Below are 15,939 nucleotides of genomic sequence, written 5' to 3'. Positions count from 1 at the left end.
GTATTTTTTCATTTTAATGCTGACCAAAAAAGATGGAAGATAGGTTTTCTTTAGAGATCTTAAATTATGCGTCTAGGGTCTCATAGCAAGTCAGTGGCAGTGCTGGGTTTTTACCAGGACTGCCCAACTTCAGAATCTGAGCTCTTAAGCATTGTTTCAATTCCCACCGAGGTTCTCAGACTACTCCCACAGGTGTTCCAACAACTCAGTCCAGGTGCTTGGCTGCTCCAGTGGTGTAACAACATTTTTGCTCAATTTTCAGAAATTGTGAATGGATTTTTCTCAGTTGTAAGCATTTCTTATAATTTCCCTTTGTCAGTGACACCTGCTATAGCAAGTATTAGCAAATAATAGAATGAGAAATATTATATTACCAGGAAAAAACTCAAACACCTGCGCTGGTCTCATAGGTGTCACTGTTTTTTTCGTAGCATACACATTGTCTTTTTTATGCCAATAAAATTGTAATGACATTAAATACATCATTTTATAGTGTTCCACATAAAAGCAACAGGACTCTGAATCTAAGAAGTTTGAAAGCCAAACATATCTGAAAAATTGTAAAACCTATCTGGTATAAAGCAAATCTAATTAAAAACCTATGGCACTTCTCCAACAATGCCTTCATTGCAGGGAATCTTGCAGGGTGGGGCCCTGAGTTTCTGGAGAGGAATCCTCCCACAGCCTGGAGAAGGAGTTGAAGAAGGATTGCCTCTTTCTCCCACTCAGGGCTGCTTACCGTGGAGGTGGGGCTTGTGAAAGCCAGGTCTGAACCAGAGATCCTCCTTCACAGAGGCCAAGGTTATTACAGATACTGCACACGTAGGTTGACTGTGGCCTCCTACTTCACATGGTCCTGGGCGCAAGCAGCCTTACTTCGTCTCTACCTGGACATACTTAGGGCGAGGGCCAGGAAAAGAACTATTTTCCTCAGTTAGTCCCAGGTAGAGAGTAGATGGCTATGATTTCTGTATTGAGAACTTGGAAACCCCTGGAATTTAACCTTCTTCCTTCTCATGGTAATTTTCCATCTAGGCAGGGTGTGGTCCTGACTCAGTTTGTGGTGAGGATGTGGCCATCCATAGGGGAGGAGCCTTGTGCTTGGTTCTGCCTTTCACTCTGGCCAGTAGGGAGAGAGAGGAATGAGTCTGGTGCTGAGTCATAACTGGGTTACCTAACAGCTTCTCAGGATGGATTGGGAGGTGGAGGTTTGGGAGATGTCTCAGCTTCTGGGACAAGTTTGAGAGTGGTGGGGAGGAAGCTTCGCAGGTCACACAATTCTCCCGGGAGCAGTGGGAATAAAAGTAGGCTCCGGTTCATCTGAAGGGGCTTCATTCTCTCTGGAGTGTGGGACTTTCCACAGATATTTCAGAACCACACCCCCTGCAATGGGGCCAAAGATGCCATCCTTTAAGTTAAAGCATTACCTACAAAAATTATTTTGTCTAGGAGAGAGACAAGTCTCCTTAGTCCTAGCCGTCCTTTCTGGGCTAAGTGGGTCAGGTTGTCTGGTAGCCAGTAAGCATGGAGATGAAGACTAAAGGTAAGGTGCCAAGTGAAAATCAGAGTGTGACTGAACTGCAACAGGAGGAATTCCTGAGGAAGGGAGCACATGATCCATTGTTCACTGATGCTTTTCTTCGTCTTCCAAGTCTTGGTTACTTTGGGGGAAGGGGTCTGCTTACAATCCCACTTGCATCTTAGGCAGCCTAGCTGTGGCTACACTTCCAGGGAAAAAGAAGGAGACAGGGCCTCCATGGGACTGGCTTGGTGGATAGGGTTAAAGTATCCCAGGGAGGCTTTGTCCTGTGAGTCCTAACAGTTTTGGGCTAGAGAAAGACTTGCAGTGAGTCACACAGGCCGACCAGGTCACCTTGGCTGAGGCAGTACTTCCACTGGAATGGACAAGGACTCCTCAAGCTTCCTCCCTTCTGCTTTTAACTGCCGATGAGGCCTACCCCGGGGGGGGGGGGGGGGACCTAGATACACAGTTGCATTCAGAAAATATTCTTTACTGTTGCTATCCTCTGGAATGCCTTCCCATACCCATATCTGTCCTAACCAACCTCCATGTGTTTTCCTATGTGAAGCCTTCCCCTTCCGACACAGAAAACCTGTTCTCTCTTTACTCTTGATTTCAAAAGACCAACTTTCTCTTCCTTCCAGGGTTTTTCTGTGGAGGAACTCTGGAATTAAGATTTTGTGTCACCCTGATGAGCCTGAAGAGCTCTTGGGAATCTGAAGGAAGGCATAGAATAAATTAAGTCTACTTGGTCTGGCTCTGGAGAGGGCATATAAAATCCAAAGTGATAAGCACTTCTGCTTTAACCTGACTTTCGGGGTCAATGGGCTGCCCTGGAAATCTGTATTGGCCTGAGAGAGAACACTGCCATTTTACCTCATGAGGTCGTGTAATGGTAAAGCCTGTAAATATCACCCTCCCTCACCAGGGCCACAGGAGTTGGGTCCAGTACCATTTGCAGACACACCCCATGAGGGACTCCAAATGACCTTCAAGAGACCAGATTTAATCCCAGATTCTGTGGTTCTGTGGCCATGAAACCAACAGGTAACAAAGTATACCCTCACACTCACCCCAGTCCATTGAACCTACAGCACCCCCTCCCATCCTTCCAGTTCAGAGAGCTTAATGGAAGGACTGGCTCTCAGCTTCCCCCAGGTTCATGTAGCCCTGGGGATACTTGTTGCTGGGTCAAAGGAATGGGGATTCAAGATGACCAAGAGAAGGCAAACAGAGTTTCTTGCATTCTGAATGATGTTCTGGCACTAATCATAAGGATAATCCTCCACAAGGTCAATTCCCCAAAAAGGGGATGCCTGTTGGGCACCATGCTGTACTCACTCACATATATCATCTGATCAAACCCCATCTTATGAAGCAGGCATTGTCTTCAATTTACTTTGTTGTTGTTTGAGAGAGAGAGGGCACAAGTGAGCGAGAGGCAGGGAGAGAGAGAGAAAGTGGGGCTCATTTTTTTTTTTTTTACTTACCACCTTAAGTGGGGCTCGTGCTCACCCAAAGCAGGGCTCAAGCTCACCTGATGTGGGACTTGAACTCATGAACCGTGAGATCATGATCTAAGCCAAGGTCAGATGCTTAATGACTGAGTCATCTAGGCACCCCTTGAATTTACTTTTAAGGAACTGGGCCCTTACATATTGAATTATAGGATATGGTCATAGGGCTAGTTAAGTGGGATGGAAAGAAGAGAAGATGGAATCCAAACTTTCTTATATACTATGCTGCTTTTTGGCAAAACAATGACAATCACCTTAAACTCCATGTAACAGATTTTCACTATGCATCTAAACCCAAGCAAGGATATGCTGGATTCGTCTCTGCCAGTTTCATGGACAGCATTTTTGTAACTCTCCAGTTTAATACCTGTGCATTTCAATCTTGGGAATGTATCTAGATTTAGGACTTTAAAAAAAATTTTTTTTTAACGTTTATTTATTTTTTTGGGACAGAGAGAGACAGAGCATGAACGGGGGAGGGGCAGAGAGAGAGGGAGACACAGAATCAGAAACAGGCTCCAGGCTCTGGGCCATCAGCCCAGAGCCCGACGCGGGGCTCGAACTCACGGACCGCGAGATCGTGACCTGGCTGAAGTCGGACGTTTAACCAACTGCGCCACCCAGGCGCCCTACATTTAGGACTTTAAAATGCAACATAGTCTAGCACTGGCCAGATCACTGACACCTCCACCCCCCACTGTTGTTCACCACTGTTTTTAGTTCGTCCTTAGCTCAGGGCCAACCAACTTCCCATCTACAACCAAGGGGACCAGCAAAGGCTTCCAGAAGAAATTAAAGGATTCTATGGCAAACAAAAACGTACTTTTAGGCTGTCACTTTCTGGTCCCAGCTTATCTAACAGGAAAGCGGAATGGAAGGCCTTTGATTCAGGACAAGGCAGGTGTCTGCCAGTCAAGTCACATCCATTGTCTAGTTTTCCAGGAAAAGGAAACACCCTAAGAGAATATGGTCTTAACGATTTTTAATGAGGCAGCGTTGTATCTGTTCTCAAAACTTGGCTTCATGAAGGCAAGAATTAACAGCTGTTTCATTGATAAACTGCCTTCATCATTGATTGTTGACTAGCCCTCGGAAAGTCGGAAAATACCTTGGAGAAAAATGTATGAAAAGCTCTAACAATTTTGATTTAAATACATGAGGTTGAAAACAAAAGTGCTGATTCCTGCAGTTTATCAACTCTAACATTCTGACTTGATATTTCCTGATGGTCACTTCTACACTAATATTAATGCCTTCTATTCGCTTTCTACTCTCAGGCCTTCGCTCTGCAGGATCCTAGCCCCAACTAAAGTATTCACCCGGCCCCAAATAGTCCTTTCTTGTAGCCCTAAGAACAAAAAGGCCTCGCGCTCCGGCTCCACGCACACTCCGCCCTCCCCAGTCGTCCCTAACCCCGCTCCATTGCGGGAGCCCTTCCGAAGGCGACCTCCAACCGTCCCAGGAGTCTCTATCTCCGCACCTCCTGATCCCATCTCGGGCTCCCTAACTGCCTGTGCGGCACGGTTTCCGAGGTGTGTGCTGGGGCGGGCACCCGGAGGGATGGGGAGTCGCAGGACAGGGCTGGGGGAATGCTGCCGAGGATCCATAAATCTCGCACTGCCCGGTTAGGCCAGGACAGCTGGGGCAGCCTGGGCCGAGGGTCAAGAGAAGAGCCCTCGTCCAGCACTCCAAGCTGGCAGCGACAGTGGTGGCCCCGGCGCCCGGGGGTCTGGGAGGGAGGTCCCCGGAGCTCCCGGGGCGGGCCCCGCTGCCTCGCCGCCTCGCCACTTCCTCATTGGCCTGCGCAGAGCGTTCACGCCGAGACTTTTATGTAACGTGTCCTTCCGCCACGGAATGTAGTCCTCCCCTAAAGGGCAACCTGGCAGCGTGTTGGGTGCCGCGGCACTTCCTCCTGAAGGTGACTGCGCCCCGCGAGGAAGCGGAGGGGCGGGGCCCGGCGAGCCGGGAGCCAGGATTGGGTGCGGGGCGGGGCGGCGGAGGGATTGCGGCGGCTGCAGCCTGGATAACCTTGGGGCTCAAGCGGCCGACTGCCGCACAGCAGCGTCGCGTCGCGAGCGTCCAGACCTTTCTGCAGCCGCACTGCAGCTCGAGCGGGACCGCGCCGGAGGTGAGCGGGGCAGAGGCTGGGCCATCCGTCCCCACCAGGGTTCCGTGCACACGGCTAGTGCGGACTCCCGGCCGTCTGCGCACTCAGGGCACTTACACTGGGGCCGGCGCAGGGTCCTGGGCATCTTGCACCCGGTTGAAGTCGGGAGAGAGAGCCAGCTCGCGCCTAGGGTCTGCTCGTCAGAGCCCCCAGACCCCCCCCCCCAGCTCTTGTTTGTTCCACAGCCGGCCCTCCCCTGCCCCAGTGCTCACCCCCATTCTGGTCCCATCCTCGCCTCCCTCTTCTCGATCTGCTTCCATCCTCGCCTTCCTTCCAGTATTCCCTCCTCGGATTCCTTCCTTTCCTCCCTCACCGCCTGCTCATCTGCTCGCCTCCTCCCCTGGCCCCTTAATACTGTACCATTCCCCCTCCCTGGGCCCTCAGCCCGGCCCTGCCCCCCTCATTCGGATGCTTTCCTTGTAATCTCTCCTCGAAACCCGTTCCCCAGCTCCCTCCCCCCGTGCCGTCTCCATTCAGCTTCGCGTGCTCTTCCCGCGTCCTTGTCCCCCCTCGTGCTTGCCCCTTCCCCCATTCATGCCCTGGTCCCGCCCCTCCCCCTCCATTCTGGTCACGTCCGCTCCTCCGCATCCCTCTCCTCCGCTCTCTGATTCGCTCAGCCCGGGTCCTCGCCCCTCCCCTCTGTTCTGGTCACGTCCGCCTGCACCCCCCCCCCCCCCGTTGCCACCCCGCTTTCTCGCCTGGGTCCTGGAGCCCCGGGCCCGTATCCCCAGCTCACGCCCCTAATCGCAGTGGTCTGCGGATGGGCTGGGCCGGCTCCCGTGCCGCCGGGGGATGCAGCGGCGGCCCGCGGCCCATTTGGAAGGTTATGTAACCCTCGGCCTTCCCGCTGCATGGGGAGGAAAATGGGTGGTTGCCCCTGTGGCGCATTCTTGTTTGGGGCCGCCCAGATTCGCCGCGGTGGCTCCGAGGAGGGTCCCGGGGCTCCCTCCTGCCGCGGCGGGGCTGCATGTAGCGGACCGGGACCCGCCCCGCCCCTCCGCAGGACCGGTGCAGCCTCGCCTCTGCCTCACCTCGCTGAACACATACTCCACGGTTTCAGAACACGGAGATCTCGGGGTGGGTGGGAGCAGGTTATGGGCAGAATAGAAATATGTCAGGAGCTTGACGCCACGTACCGCGTTCACTCAATAAAATCTCTGTGTGCTAAGCTGTTTTTCTATGACCAGAAAGGTCATAGCCCACAAAGCTCATAATGTGATTAGGGAACCAACAGTGGTAACTGCTGCGAGGAAGGGATCGCTTCCTGTTGGGTGAGGGATGGAGAAAGGCCACACGAGGTGGCATCACACACTGGGTTTGAAGCAGAAAAGTACCTTCCAGTAGTAAGGTTATTTAAAAGTCCAGTCATGGAAAGGCATCCCTTGGTTTTTATCTGTATTCGTCAAACCTAGGACATTGATCCTCTCCTGTCCACGTGAGCCTGATGGGTAAAGTCCAGGCATGATGGACAGAGGCATTGGGAAGTTAATGGGCTTTTAGAATCGGGTTCGACTCATTAACATCTAGAATGAGAGAGAGAATTCAGCCCCAGGACCTCAGTTTCCCATGTATAAACTCGGAGTAACATTTTCCTCCTAATGGTTGAAAGGATTGGTCACTATATACCCAGTTACATGAATATATGATGAATACTCCACTCAGTGTCTGAGCTCTAGTGAGATGTCCAGGAGAAATGCCTTCCAATGTATTCTTTGTTCGCTGAGCACAATTACTTAAACCGTAATTGAGCATGAGGGCTCATCTTCTCCATGCCATACCCAAACAGGTATTCCTAGTTAATCTTTGGAGCCATGATTAAAATGCAGACATCTCCTGGAAACCAATCCCTTAAGGCATCTTGGTACAGTGTTTACAAAGTAACTAATAATGTTACCTTGCAGCTCTCTACTTGCTGCAGTGGCTCTTTGATCTCCTGAGAATAGGGACCTGCAGAGGAAGGAAGGCAAGGAGGCAGAATTTCAGCAATTGATGTTTGGCTAGGAGAGTAGAAATAAACTTATAAACTGAAATCTTCACTGTCATCCCCACCTATGCCAGGTGGAGTTCTAGGGTTTGCTTTACCAGCTGGTGAGTGGAGGTTAGGATCCCAGGCAGGGACTGCAGCCTCCTGTTGGCAGTACTGAGGGTGTGGTCACTCCCTGGGGTACAGAGGCTAGCCTAGGTCAGGACTTCTGCTCTGCAGCATTATTAGCAAATAATTCACTCTCCTGTTGCCTGAGGATGCTGTTGGGAAATGCAGTGGGGCTGTTCTGAGGGGAAGGGTATGTAACCCAGCACCAGGTCTGTGGTGGAGGGGGTCCTCTGTGGGGAAGATGACTCAACCTTTCAACTTATCTGCTTTTGAGAGAATTCTCTTCATTGGGTGAGTGGGAAACTGCACTGTGGTCTTCACAGGTTTAAAAAGTCCCTTCTCCCTATTCAGTGAGTCAAACAGTGAAGCATGTGTTTCCCCCAAGTTAAAAATGGTTTCGACTAAGTGAAAAATAGTTGTCCAGGTTCCCTGGCTCTCTGTACTGCCCTAAGACCTTAGGGTGCAGCATGGCAGAACCCCGGGCCCAAGTAATGTGGCCTGTGTCCCTGCATTCCTGAGACTACTCCGGGGCCATGGCTCCCTTTGTGGGAGGAGGGCTGTAATGGTCATGAATAATGATGACTGAATGTCCTTGAACTCACTTCAGAGTGAAGTTACACTTCTAAGTACTGCATTAGAAGCAAATAATTTTAGTGTTGAATTCATAGTTTAGCAAAAAGCCTTATTGGGTCTCTAAGACCCAATAATTTGCCAGTGACTTGGCAAATTTGGTAGCTGGGACTCCAAACAGCTAGCACCTTGTAGGGAGTTGCTTCTGTGCCTTCAATGTTGTGACATTAATGGAGGTGGGGGTCACAGGAAAAGTCATTTTATTTCTTAAAGCCGTTTCTTAATGTTGAGGCAATGGAAGAAATGAGGAAATGACTATGAGCTAGAAAGTATAAAAAACGCAACCCGTGCATTATCAACTCACACTAAACTGGTTCTAATTTATTTTGCTTCAGCTTGTGTGAAGACATGTCAGGATGTGTTATTTTAGCCAAGAGCTAAGACCGCTCTAGGTAGGGGAAAATGACTCATTTGACATTTAATTTCTGAATCATTCCAAACGTCCACAGTCAAATCTCAGTTGGTTGGTACACCACAAGAATGAGTTGCAATGAGTTGCCAGTGTGAGCAGAGTTTTCTTGCAACCTTGTCGAGGGTCTTGTGAGATGTTTAAGTGATTTGGTAAAAGGTCTTACAGGAGGGGTGCCTGGCTGGCTTAGTCAGTAGAGCATGCGATTCTTGATCTTGGGGTCGTGAGTTTGAGCCCCATGTTGGGCATAGAGATTACTTAAAAAAATATATATGTGTGTGTGTGTGTGTGTCTAGGTATATACGTATATATGTATATATATGTGTGTATATCTGTATATACACATATATATATTTTTTGGTCTTACAGGACCCTGAGTCATCATTTTAAACCTTAATTCTGGTACAGATAGGAACAGAGCTAAGGGAAGACTGTTCTTAATACTAGCATACTTTCTGGGAACTTGGATTTTTCACCAAAAGCCAGTCTTAGGCTAGATAAATGAATAGTCTGATTATTTGGGGCTTTGTTAGAGAAGTTGTTTTGGGGACAGTAAGCTGGGGTGCGTAGTGGATGGTGCCATGCAACCTCTGTTGGGCCTTTTTGCCTCCCGGTCCGACTGCTCAGTTCAGAAGGTTGGCAGGGCCACCAAGCGGCGTGGCCCCGCCCCTGCAGTGGTTTGTGCTGGTCTGCACGTAGGAGGACAAGCCAGGCTGCAGTACCTCCGGTGGCCTCTGAGACTTACCTCCCCCACTTCTGTCCATAGGAGAAGCTTTTGGGGAGCTCTAACTAAGCCTCTCTCTCCTGACGCCAGCAAGCCTTGTTTTGGATGTTAGGCAGGGGCTCTGGGGTGAAGATGCCAAGACCAGCTATGATAGCACCAAGCTTAGCTGATGCAGTCCAGAAAGTTCTGTGAAAAGGCCCCCGTTCCTTCCAGGCCTTTGAAATCAACTTACAGATAGTATTTATTTAATTTTAGACAGTTGGTGTCTTCCTGGTTTCCAGTGATGAGTGCAAGAGAATTACCCAGTAAGTGAGTCAGTCATGGTATAGGAGACAAAATCATGGACACTTTTGGAAGAGCCCTGGGAGCTTTGATCTAGTTAGAGGTAGGGAAGTAGAGACTTTGGATATCTGGTATCCCTCTTTTGTTACTACATTAGAAAGCAGGTTAATAAACCTATCACATGGATGGACATTTTAAAGCCCTCACAATATTGAATGTTGGGCAGAGGTATAAGAGGGCAGGAGCTCACATTACTGGTTGGTTGTAAATGGAGAGCAGTTTAACGATATTTAGTAAAAGAGAAAATAAACATACCCCGTGACTCATAAATTCCATTTGTGGAAATATAGAGAGAGGAGTTCACATTTGCACAAGGAACCATGTACTAGGATAGAGTTGTCTTTATACTGATTAATGGTGGAAAAATTGATTCAGTGGGAGGAGGAGGATGGTCAACCAGTAAGAGAATACATAATACATAAGTAAATGATCTAGTGTAGTGGACTAGGACAGCAGTTCATATGAATTCACCAGATCTAATGTACCCACCAGATAGGTCTTAAATGTGCTGAAAAATGCAAGTTGTTTGTTTGTAACAGTATACTACTTAGAACATTTTAGAAAACAGTATCATGGGGTTGGTATATAGTCACACTTAAATGAATTAGAAGGATAGAAAATTCCTGACAGTAGTTGGGTGTCAGAGTTCGTGACAGGCTGTGGAAGGGTTGGAGGGGTGTGGGGATAGAGGGAAAATGAACTCTACAAAATGCATTTTTTTTTTTAAGCCTAAAATTCTGGCTGTTAGTAGTCAGTTCTGGGTGGTAGAAATACAGCTGTTAATTATTTTTTTTTCCTTAGTTCAAAATAAAATAGAAGCAAATCTGTGAAGGTCACTATAGGAAGACCAGTCATACAAACTAGGTCCGTGCTCTTAGAGAGCTGGTCCTGCCATTCCTCCTCCCATCTCCCCTTTTCCCGCTTCTCCTCCCTCCAACTGTGATGCAGGGCAGCTCTTCCTTTAAATGCTGAGCTAATGCCTCACTCCGGAGGCCGTCACCCGTCCTGGTTGTCCCTGACTTGGGCCCTAAACTACAGGGTTCCAGGTCCCTTGCTGCTTCCAGAGTATGAATATCATGCCCTAAAACACTGCCTCATTATTTTAAGCCTAGTAAGGAGACATCATAACACAGGACAACAAAAGCTTCCTCCGGACTTCTCCTTCAGGCTGAAACCAGTTCTCTGCTCTGAGCATCTGTGGTCAAATGAGGACGTGGGATGTTTCTCTGACTTGGGACTTAGCTGCCCTGGAGTTGAGTGGTCCTTTGGGGGGTGGGCCCATTTTGTGTCTGTCTTAGTGCCCTCTTTACACTCAAGTTTGAAATAGAACCTTAGGCCCCTGCTTGTAAAGTATAAGTCCCTTAGTTGTAGCCCTGAATAAATAAAAGCGAGGGAATTTTACTTGAACCTGCAAGGGGGCTCATTTTTGTTTTATGTAAGTAACCAGGTAAACTAGACTTGGCGTTCTATTACTGGGCCTGCTGAGGGTAGATTGGACTTGAAATTCACATCTCTTAGCTAGAAATGCCTTTTCCTCCATACCCTACTCCATGTGTAAATACATGATGTCATTACTGTAAGTGAATATAAGGACAAACAGCCATTCAGTCTAGACCTTACTAGGTTCTGTAGGTGGCCCGGCACCTATTTTGATGTCGGTGTTGTCATAGTCAGATTAGGGCCAGTCTTGGGATTTCTATTGCTCTGGCATCTGGGAAGAGAGCTCCTAGAGAGCAGGCTGGCCTGGACACCTTGTCTGAAGATTGGGGAATTGAAAGGCCTTTGTCATGCTGACCTGGAGGTGCAGATAGCAAATTGATGTCAGAGCAGGGAACACAATGCGGGGCACCAGGTGCCATCATAATTGGGTTACTCTGTGTGGTGAGGTTTGGCATCAGGACACACTTGGTGCAGAGTGCCCTGGCTGGTTAAAAATTGGGTTATGCACATACAGGCCCATGGGCCAGGCTGGTTTACCAGGGCAGAATGATCTGGGCCTTTGTGAAAGAATTGGCGAAGCGTGAAGCCTTCCCGGCACAACTCGCCAACAGTACTGGCTCTAAGAAGAGGCATGTCGTATTTTTTGGATGCTCCTTCCTGCTCTGGTTTCTGGATAGCGGCCAAAGAATCGTTTCTGGCACGAATGAAGCTAGAGAACCAGGAGCTGCTGGAGACGAGGAGGAGAGGTGGGAGGAGGGGTACATGGAGCTGAGCTGTGAGCGTAGCTACTCCAGCCCCTCAGCCTGCACTGAGGCTCTGACGCTGTCTCCTTTCTCACAGAGGAGAAATGGCTGTGAGGAAGATCCTACTGCAGGGGCTCATGCTCACGAGTAAGGTTCCCGCACCCGAGCACAGCATTTGCCACCATCAGTGGGTACGCCGGGCTTCCACTGCTGGCTGGAGGTTGGCTGCGCATGTGTCTGCCTCCCAAGGAGGAGGATGCAGTAGTGAGTCAGACGGGCACTGGCCTGGCTGCATGTCTTGGCGGGCACTGTCCAGCCTGAGGGGCGGGGAGCTCTTCCCAGAGGCCCGCCCCGAGAAACCGGGCTGGGACTGCCATCCTGGGGCTAGGGGACAGTTGAAGGGTGTTTAGGAAGAACTCAAGTTAGGTGGTTGGCAGGGTGGGCAGCTTGCGCTCAAGAGAGGCTCGTGGAGGACCTTGGCAGCAGAGCCCTGACCCTCCGGCAAAGGAGGCTCTGGGGCAGAGCCTGAGGCAGGAGACCGGCCGGTGACCTGGGGATGAGACCCGAGTTCCCTGGTTTGGTAGGGGTCTTTAAGGACATGTTGAGATACCGCATAGGAGTCTGGACAAGCAGGCTTTTTTTTTTTTTTTTTTTTTTTTTTTTTATTGCTGGCATGTAAATGCGCTCAAATGCCAAACAGATTTTCATTTGTTATTTTTTGTGTGTTTAATAGCCTGGGTGAGCAAAAGATCAGAGCTTGGAAAAGCTCAGATTTAACTTGACATGGTGACATAGGATTATTGTTTGAGCCCAATATAATTGTATCTGCTCCTGGCCTTGGAGACAGCCCTTCTGTACCAGAACATCCCTGTCACAAAGATTTTGCCGTAAAGATTGAGGACAGACTAAACAGGAAAAAAAGTTTGCTGGAATTGGGTGCGTGACTAATAGTTTTTTTTGCATAGAATTGTCCTGCGGACTTGATTAACTTAGGGCCTAAGCTGTGTTATCTCACCTCTGCCCCATTTAAGCAGAGTATTCCTGAAATGCATAGAGCAGTGGTTGATTAATAAAACCAGAAGCTTCTAACCCTTTTAATTCCAACACTTTTACCAGGAAACTTATAAATGTTATCATTTTCAGGAGAGGTACAGTTGCCATTTTTCTTAATATGGAAATATTTCATTACGGGTAAATTAGTAAAAGGAAGAAAAAAATTTGCTGTAATCCTATCACCAGCTGATGTGCTGTTAATATTTAGGTAGATATTTTTCCAGTTAAATGTATGTTTATTTTATTTTTTAATTTTTTTTTAACGTTTATTTATTTTTGAGACAGAGAGAGACAGAGCATGAACGGGGGAGGGTCAGAGAGAGAGGGAGACACAGAATCCGAAACAGGCTCCAGGCTCTGAGCCATCAGCACAGAGCCTGACACGGGGCTTGAACTCACGAACCTCGAGATCATGACCTGAGCCGAAGTCGGACGCTTAACCGACTGAGCTACCCAGGCGCCCCAAATGTATGTTTATTTTAAAGTTTATTTATTTTGAGAGAGAGAGAGCGCGCCAGTGCAAGTGGGGGAGGGGCAGAGGGAGAGGAAGAGAAAGAATCCCAAGCAGCACCCGTGCTGGCAGTGCAGAGCGCAGTGTGGGGCTCAGTCTCACGAACCATGAGATCAAGACCTGAGCCAAAACCAACCAGGTTCTTATATAGAATAGTGAAATGTTAGTAAACCCCCAGGCTTAAAGAAAATTTAGAGGGAAGGTAATCTGGTCTCCACTAGGAGATAAAGCATCGTAGAGGAGCCAGTAAGAACTTACTTTTGCCTGCAAAGTTTCTGTTACCAGTTTCTTGGTATTTTCTCTGTAACATAGCTGAACCTCTGGGAGCAGCTACCACCTGGCTACCTGGTTACTAAGGTAATTTTTTCCATTGCCCCAAAGAACTTTAGTTACACTCAGCTTCTGCCTTGATCCTTGTACAGCTCTGCAGAGCAAACTTTACTCAGCTCCGAGCGATCTTTGCAAGTGGGGCCAAGGAGCCACCCTGAGCCAAAAAAAGAGCATTATGCCATTGGAAGCCCAAGCCCAGAGAACACAAGGTATGACCCAATAACCAGTGGCCCCAGCCAGGTCCTTGCAAGGAAACCCTGATGTCTCAGGTCTAGAGAAGAGGCAGCTGATGCTGATGATTTTTTAATTTTTTGGGGGGGGGGGGGGGTTGGTTTTTGTTTTTGACAGGTGATGGTTTTTAAGAAGATTGGGGTTAGTTACTCCAACCCATTCATTCAGATCTTATTTGGTTCATGATACAGTCCTCAAACTGGATGGTGACTCCACTTGGAGGCCACAGCAAGGCCTTTGTGTTCCAACTGGGTTCGTGTGCCCCCTGGTGCCATCTCTTCAGTAGTGTTCCCTTCACAGCCAGACTTGCCTAAGCCCCACCCGCTGTGTGCTCTGCAGGCAGCAACCCTGACTCCCCATCAGTGCAGGTAAAGGAACCCTGCCTGCCCAGGCAGTACCTTCAGTAATTCCTCAGTGCTTCAGATTCAGGGAAGGAGGGGAAGGGGGGTAGAACTTTGACTTCGGCAAAGAGGTGTTAAGATACACTGAAAGGTCATTCAACAGACACTGGAATACCTCCTAGTATTAGGTGTTAACAGATATAAAACCAAATAGGTCATGGAGGAGAGGGTTGATGTTTTCATTTTGCTGCCTGGTATGTTGTATTAGAGAATTAGGAAATGCACACTGAGGGGAACAGTGCATTTGTCATGTGGAATAGTTAGCCAATATCTTACTTCCCCAGTTTTAAAGTTTTGGCTTCTGTAGTTGAGGACTGGTGGTAGCCATTTGTTTTGTTTTCTTTCTTTCTTTCTTTCTTTCTTTCTTTCTTTCTTTCTTTCTTTCTTTCTTTCTTTCTTTCTTTCTTTCTTTCTTCAAAGGTTTATTTATTTTTGAGAGAGAGACACACACAGAGTGTGAATGGGGGAGGGGCAGAGAGAGATGGAGGCACAGAATCCGAAGCAGCCTCCAGGCTCCGAGCTGTCAGCACAGAGCCCGCTGCGGGGCTGGAACTCACAAACTGTGAGATCATGACCTGAGCCAAAGTCAGATGCTTAACCTGCTGAGCCACCCAGGCGCCCCTCCCTCCCCCCTTTTTTTAAAATGTGGTAACCATATATTTTCAGTAGCTGACAGGTTTGCTCATACCTGGTCACAAAGCTTCTTGGGCTTTTATCACAATTCTCGAAGGTAGCAGAGGTAGGTTTAGATGCATGGTCTACTCGAACTACCCAGAGAGGCCACCAAGTCAAGGATGGAGGAGGAGAAAGATTGTAAGAGTGATATATCAGGGTGCCTTAGATTTATAGGAAGAGGAGGGACAGGGCTGAAGAGGGGCTTGCTCCAGAGCCTGGCCTGAAGCCTCTAGGCTCAAGGGTTTTAGAAGGAGTAGCCCTTGGTCTGAGAACTTGAGAGGGACAGCCTTCTGATGAGGAGTGTCCAGCTCTGGCTCGCATCCTTACCTGATGGTTCTTAAGACACTGCCTGGAAACTTCTCAAGTCTTTGTAATCAGCTAACTAACCGGCTGAGTGAGTTTAGTTGTAAGTCAGTAATGAAGAAAGCAAAGGTCGGGACAGTTGTCAGGATTGTGACCTGGCCTGGTTAATTACCTGAAACACAGATGGTCTTTGTTACTTAGGGTGGTGTACTTGTCAGAAAGTTGAACTGGGATGGTGCATCAGAAAATCAGTTGGGAAAAGGATTTGGCAAGCAATCTTAATTTCCTCATGTTGTGACTGTCCTGTTAAAGTTGCTGTACTAATTTTAGAGTGAGACCAGTGCCCTTTGGGGTTATCCTTGAATTTATGCAAATTACTTTGTGTGTCCTAAAGTGGCTGCTGACCAAAAGTAGATGTAGTTTTTAGGTAGACTTCTGGGACAAAAGATTCTGCATTCAGCGTTTTGGATCAACTTTGCTTCCTGTCTAGGGACTGGTTTCTACTATCTGTCTGTGAACTCTCCTGCTAGCGTGAGTCGAGGAATGAACTTGATGTGTGCCCCGTGTTAGTGAAAATCTAGTATCCCAGAGCTCAACGGACTGCCTGGTTGGTGGCTGTCTTTACAACCAGGAAACTCACTTTGCGTTTGGGTGGGGATTGTTAAAAGCCAATGTGGATGCCCTGCCCTGTAGCAGACATTTATAGCTTTGAGATAGCTTTTCATACAAAGATCTAGATTCGCCAAGGTACTAAACTAGGATTCCATTCTTTACCTCACTGGAAGATCAGTTACAATTTTCTTTTGGGGAAGCTCTTTCCATGCCTGTGACATGTTTGTAGGATGGACA

General features: G+C 48.3%; 1 protein-coding gene and 1 long non-coding RNA gene across 11 annotated transcripts in view; one reads left to right on the top strand and one right to left on the bottom strand.

Moving 5' to 3' along the window:
- The window catches only part of LOC121041945 (protein mono-ADP-ribosyltransferase PARP6), a 61,357-nt gene that overhangs the window by 29,173 nt on the left and 16,245 nt on the right, over positions 1-15,939 (top strand). For 8 of the 10 annotated variants that reach the window (XM_040493151.1, XM_040493152.1, XM_040493153.1 and 5 more), the window contains one exon: positions 13,573-13,689. The exons of 1 other annotated variant lie outside the window; for it this stretch is intronic. In XM_040493151.1, the coding sequence (XP_040349085.1) occupies positions 13,573-13,689 (117 nt within the window). Of the gene's footprint in view, positions 1-5,035; positions 5,168-13,572; positions 13,690-15,939 lie in introns of those variants that run through there. One more of the 10 variants, XM_040493165.1, reaches the window with a different exon arrangement.
- LOC121041949 (uncharacterized) lies at positions 4,005-4,901 on the bottom strand. The gene is made up of 2 exons (XR_005795933.1): positions 4,520-4,901; positions 4,005-4,147 (listed from the first exon to the last, which is right to left on the bottom strand). It is a non-coding gene; the product is annotated as an uncharacterized LOC121041949 (long non-coding RNA).

The sequence above is a fragment of the Herpailurus yagouaroundi genome, unplaced genomic scaffold (assembly GCF_014898765.1).
Source record: "Herpailurus yagouaroundi ecotype Mexico unplaced genomic scaffold, PumYag 184, whole genome shotgun sequence".
Lineage (NCBI taxonomy): Eukaryota > Metazoa > Chordata > Mammalia > Carnivora > Felidae > Herpailurus > Herpailurus yagouaroundi.
This window is presented reverse-complemented; position numbering and strand designations above follow the sequence as displayed.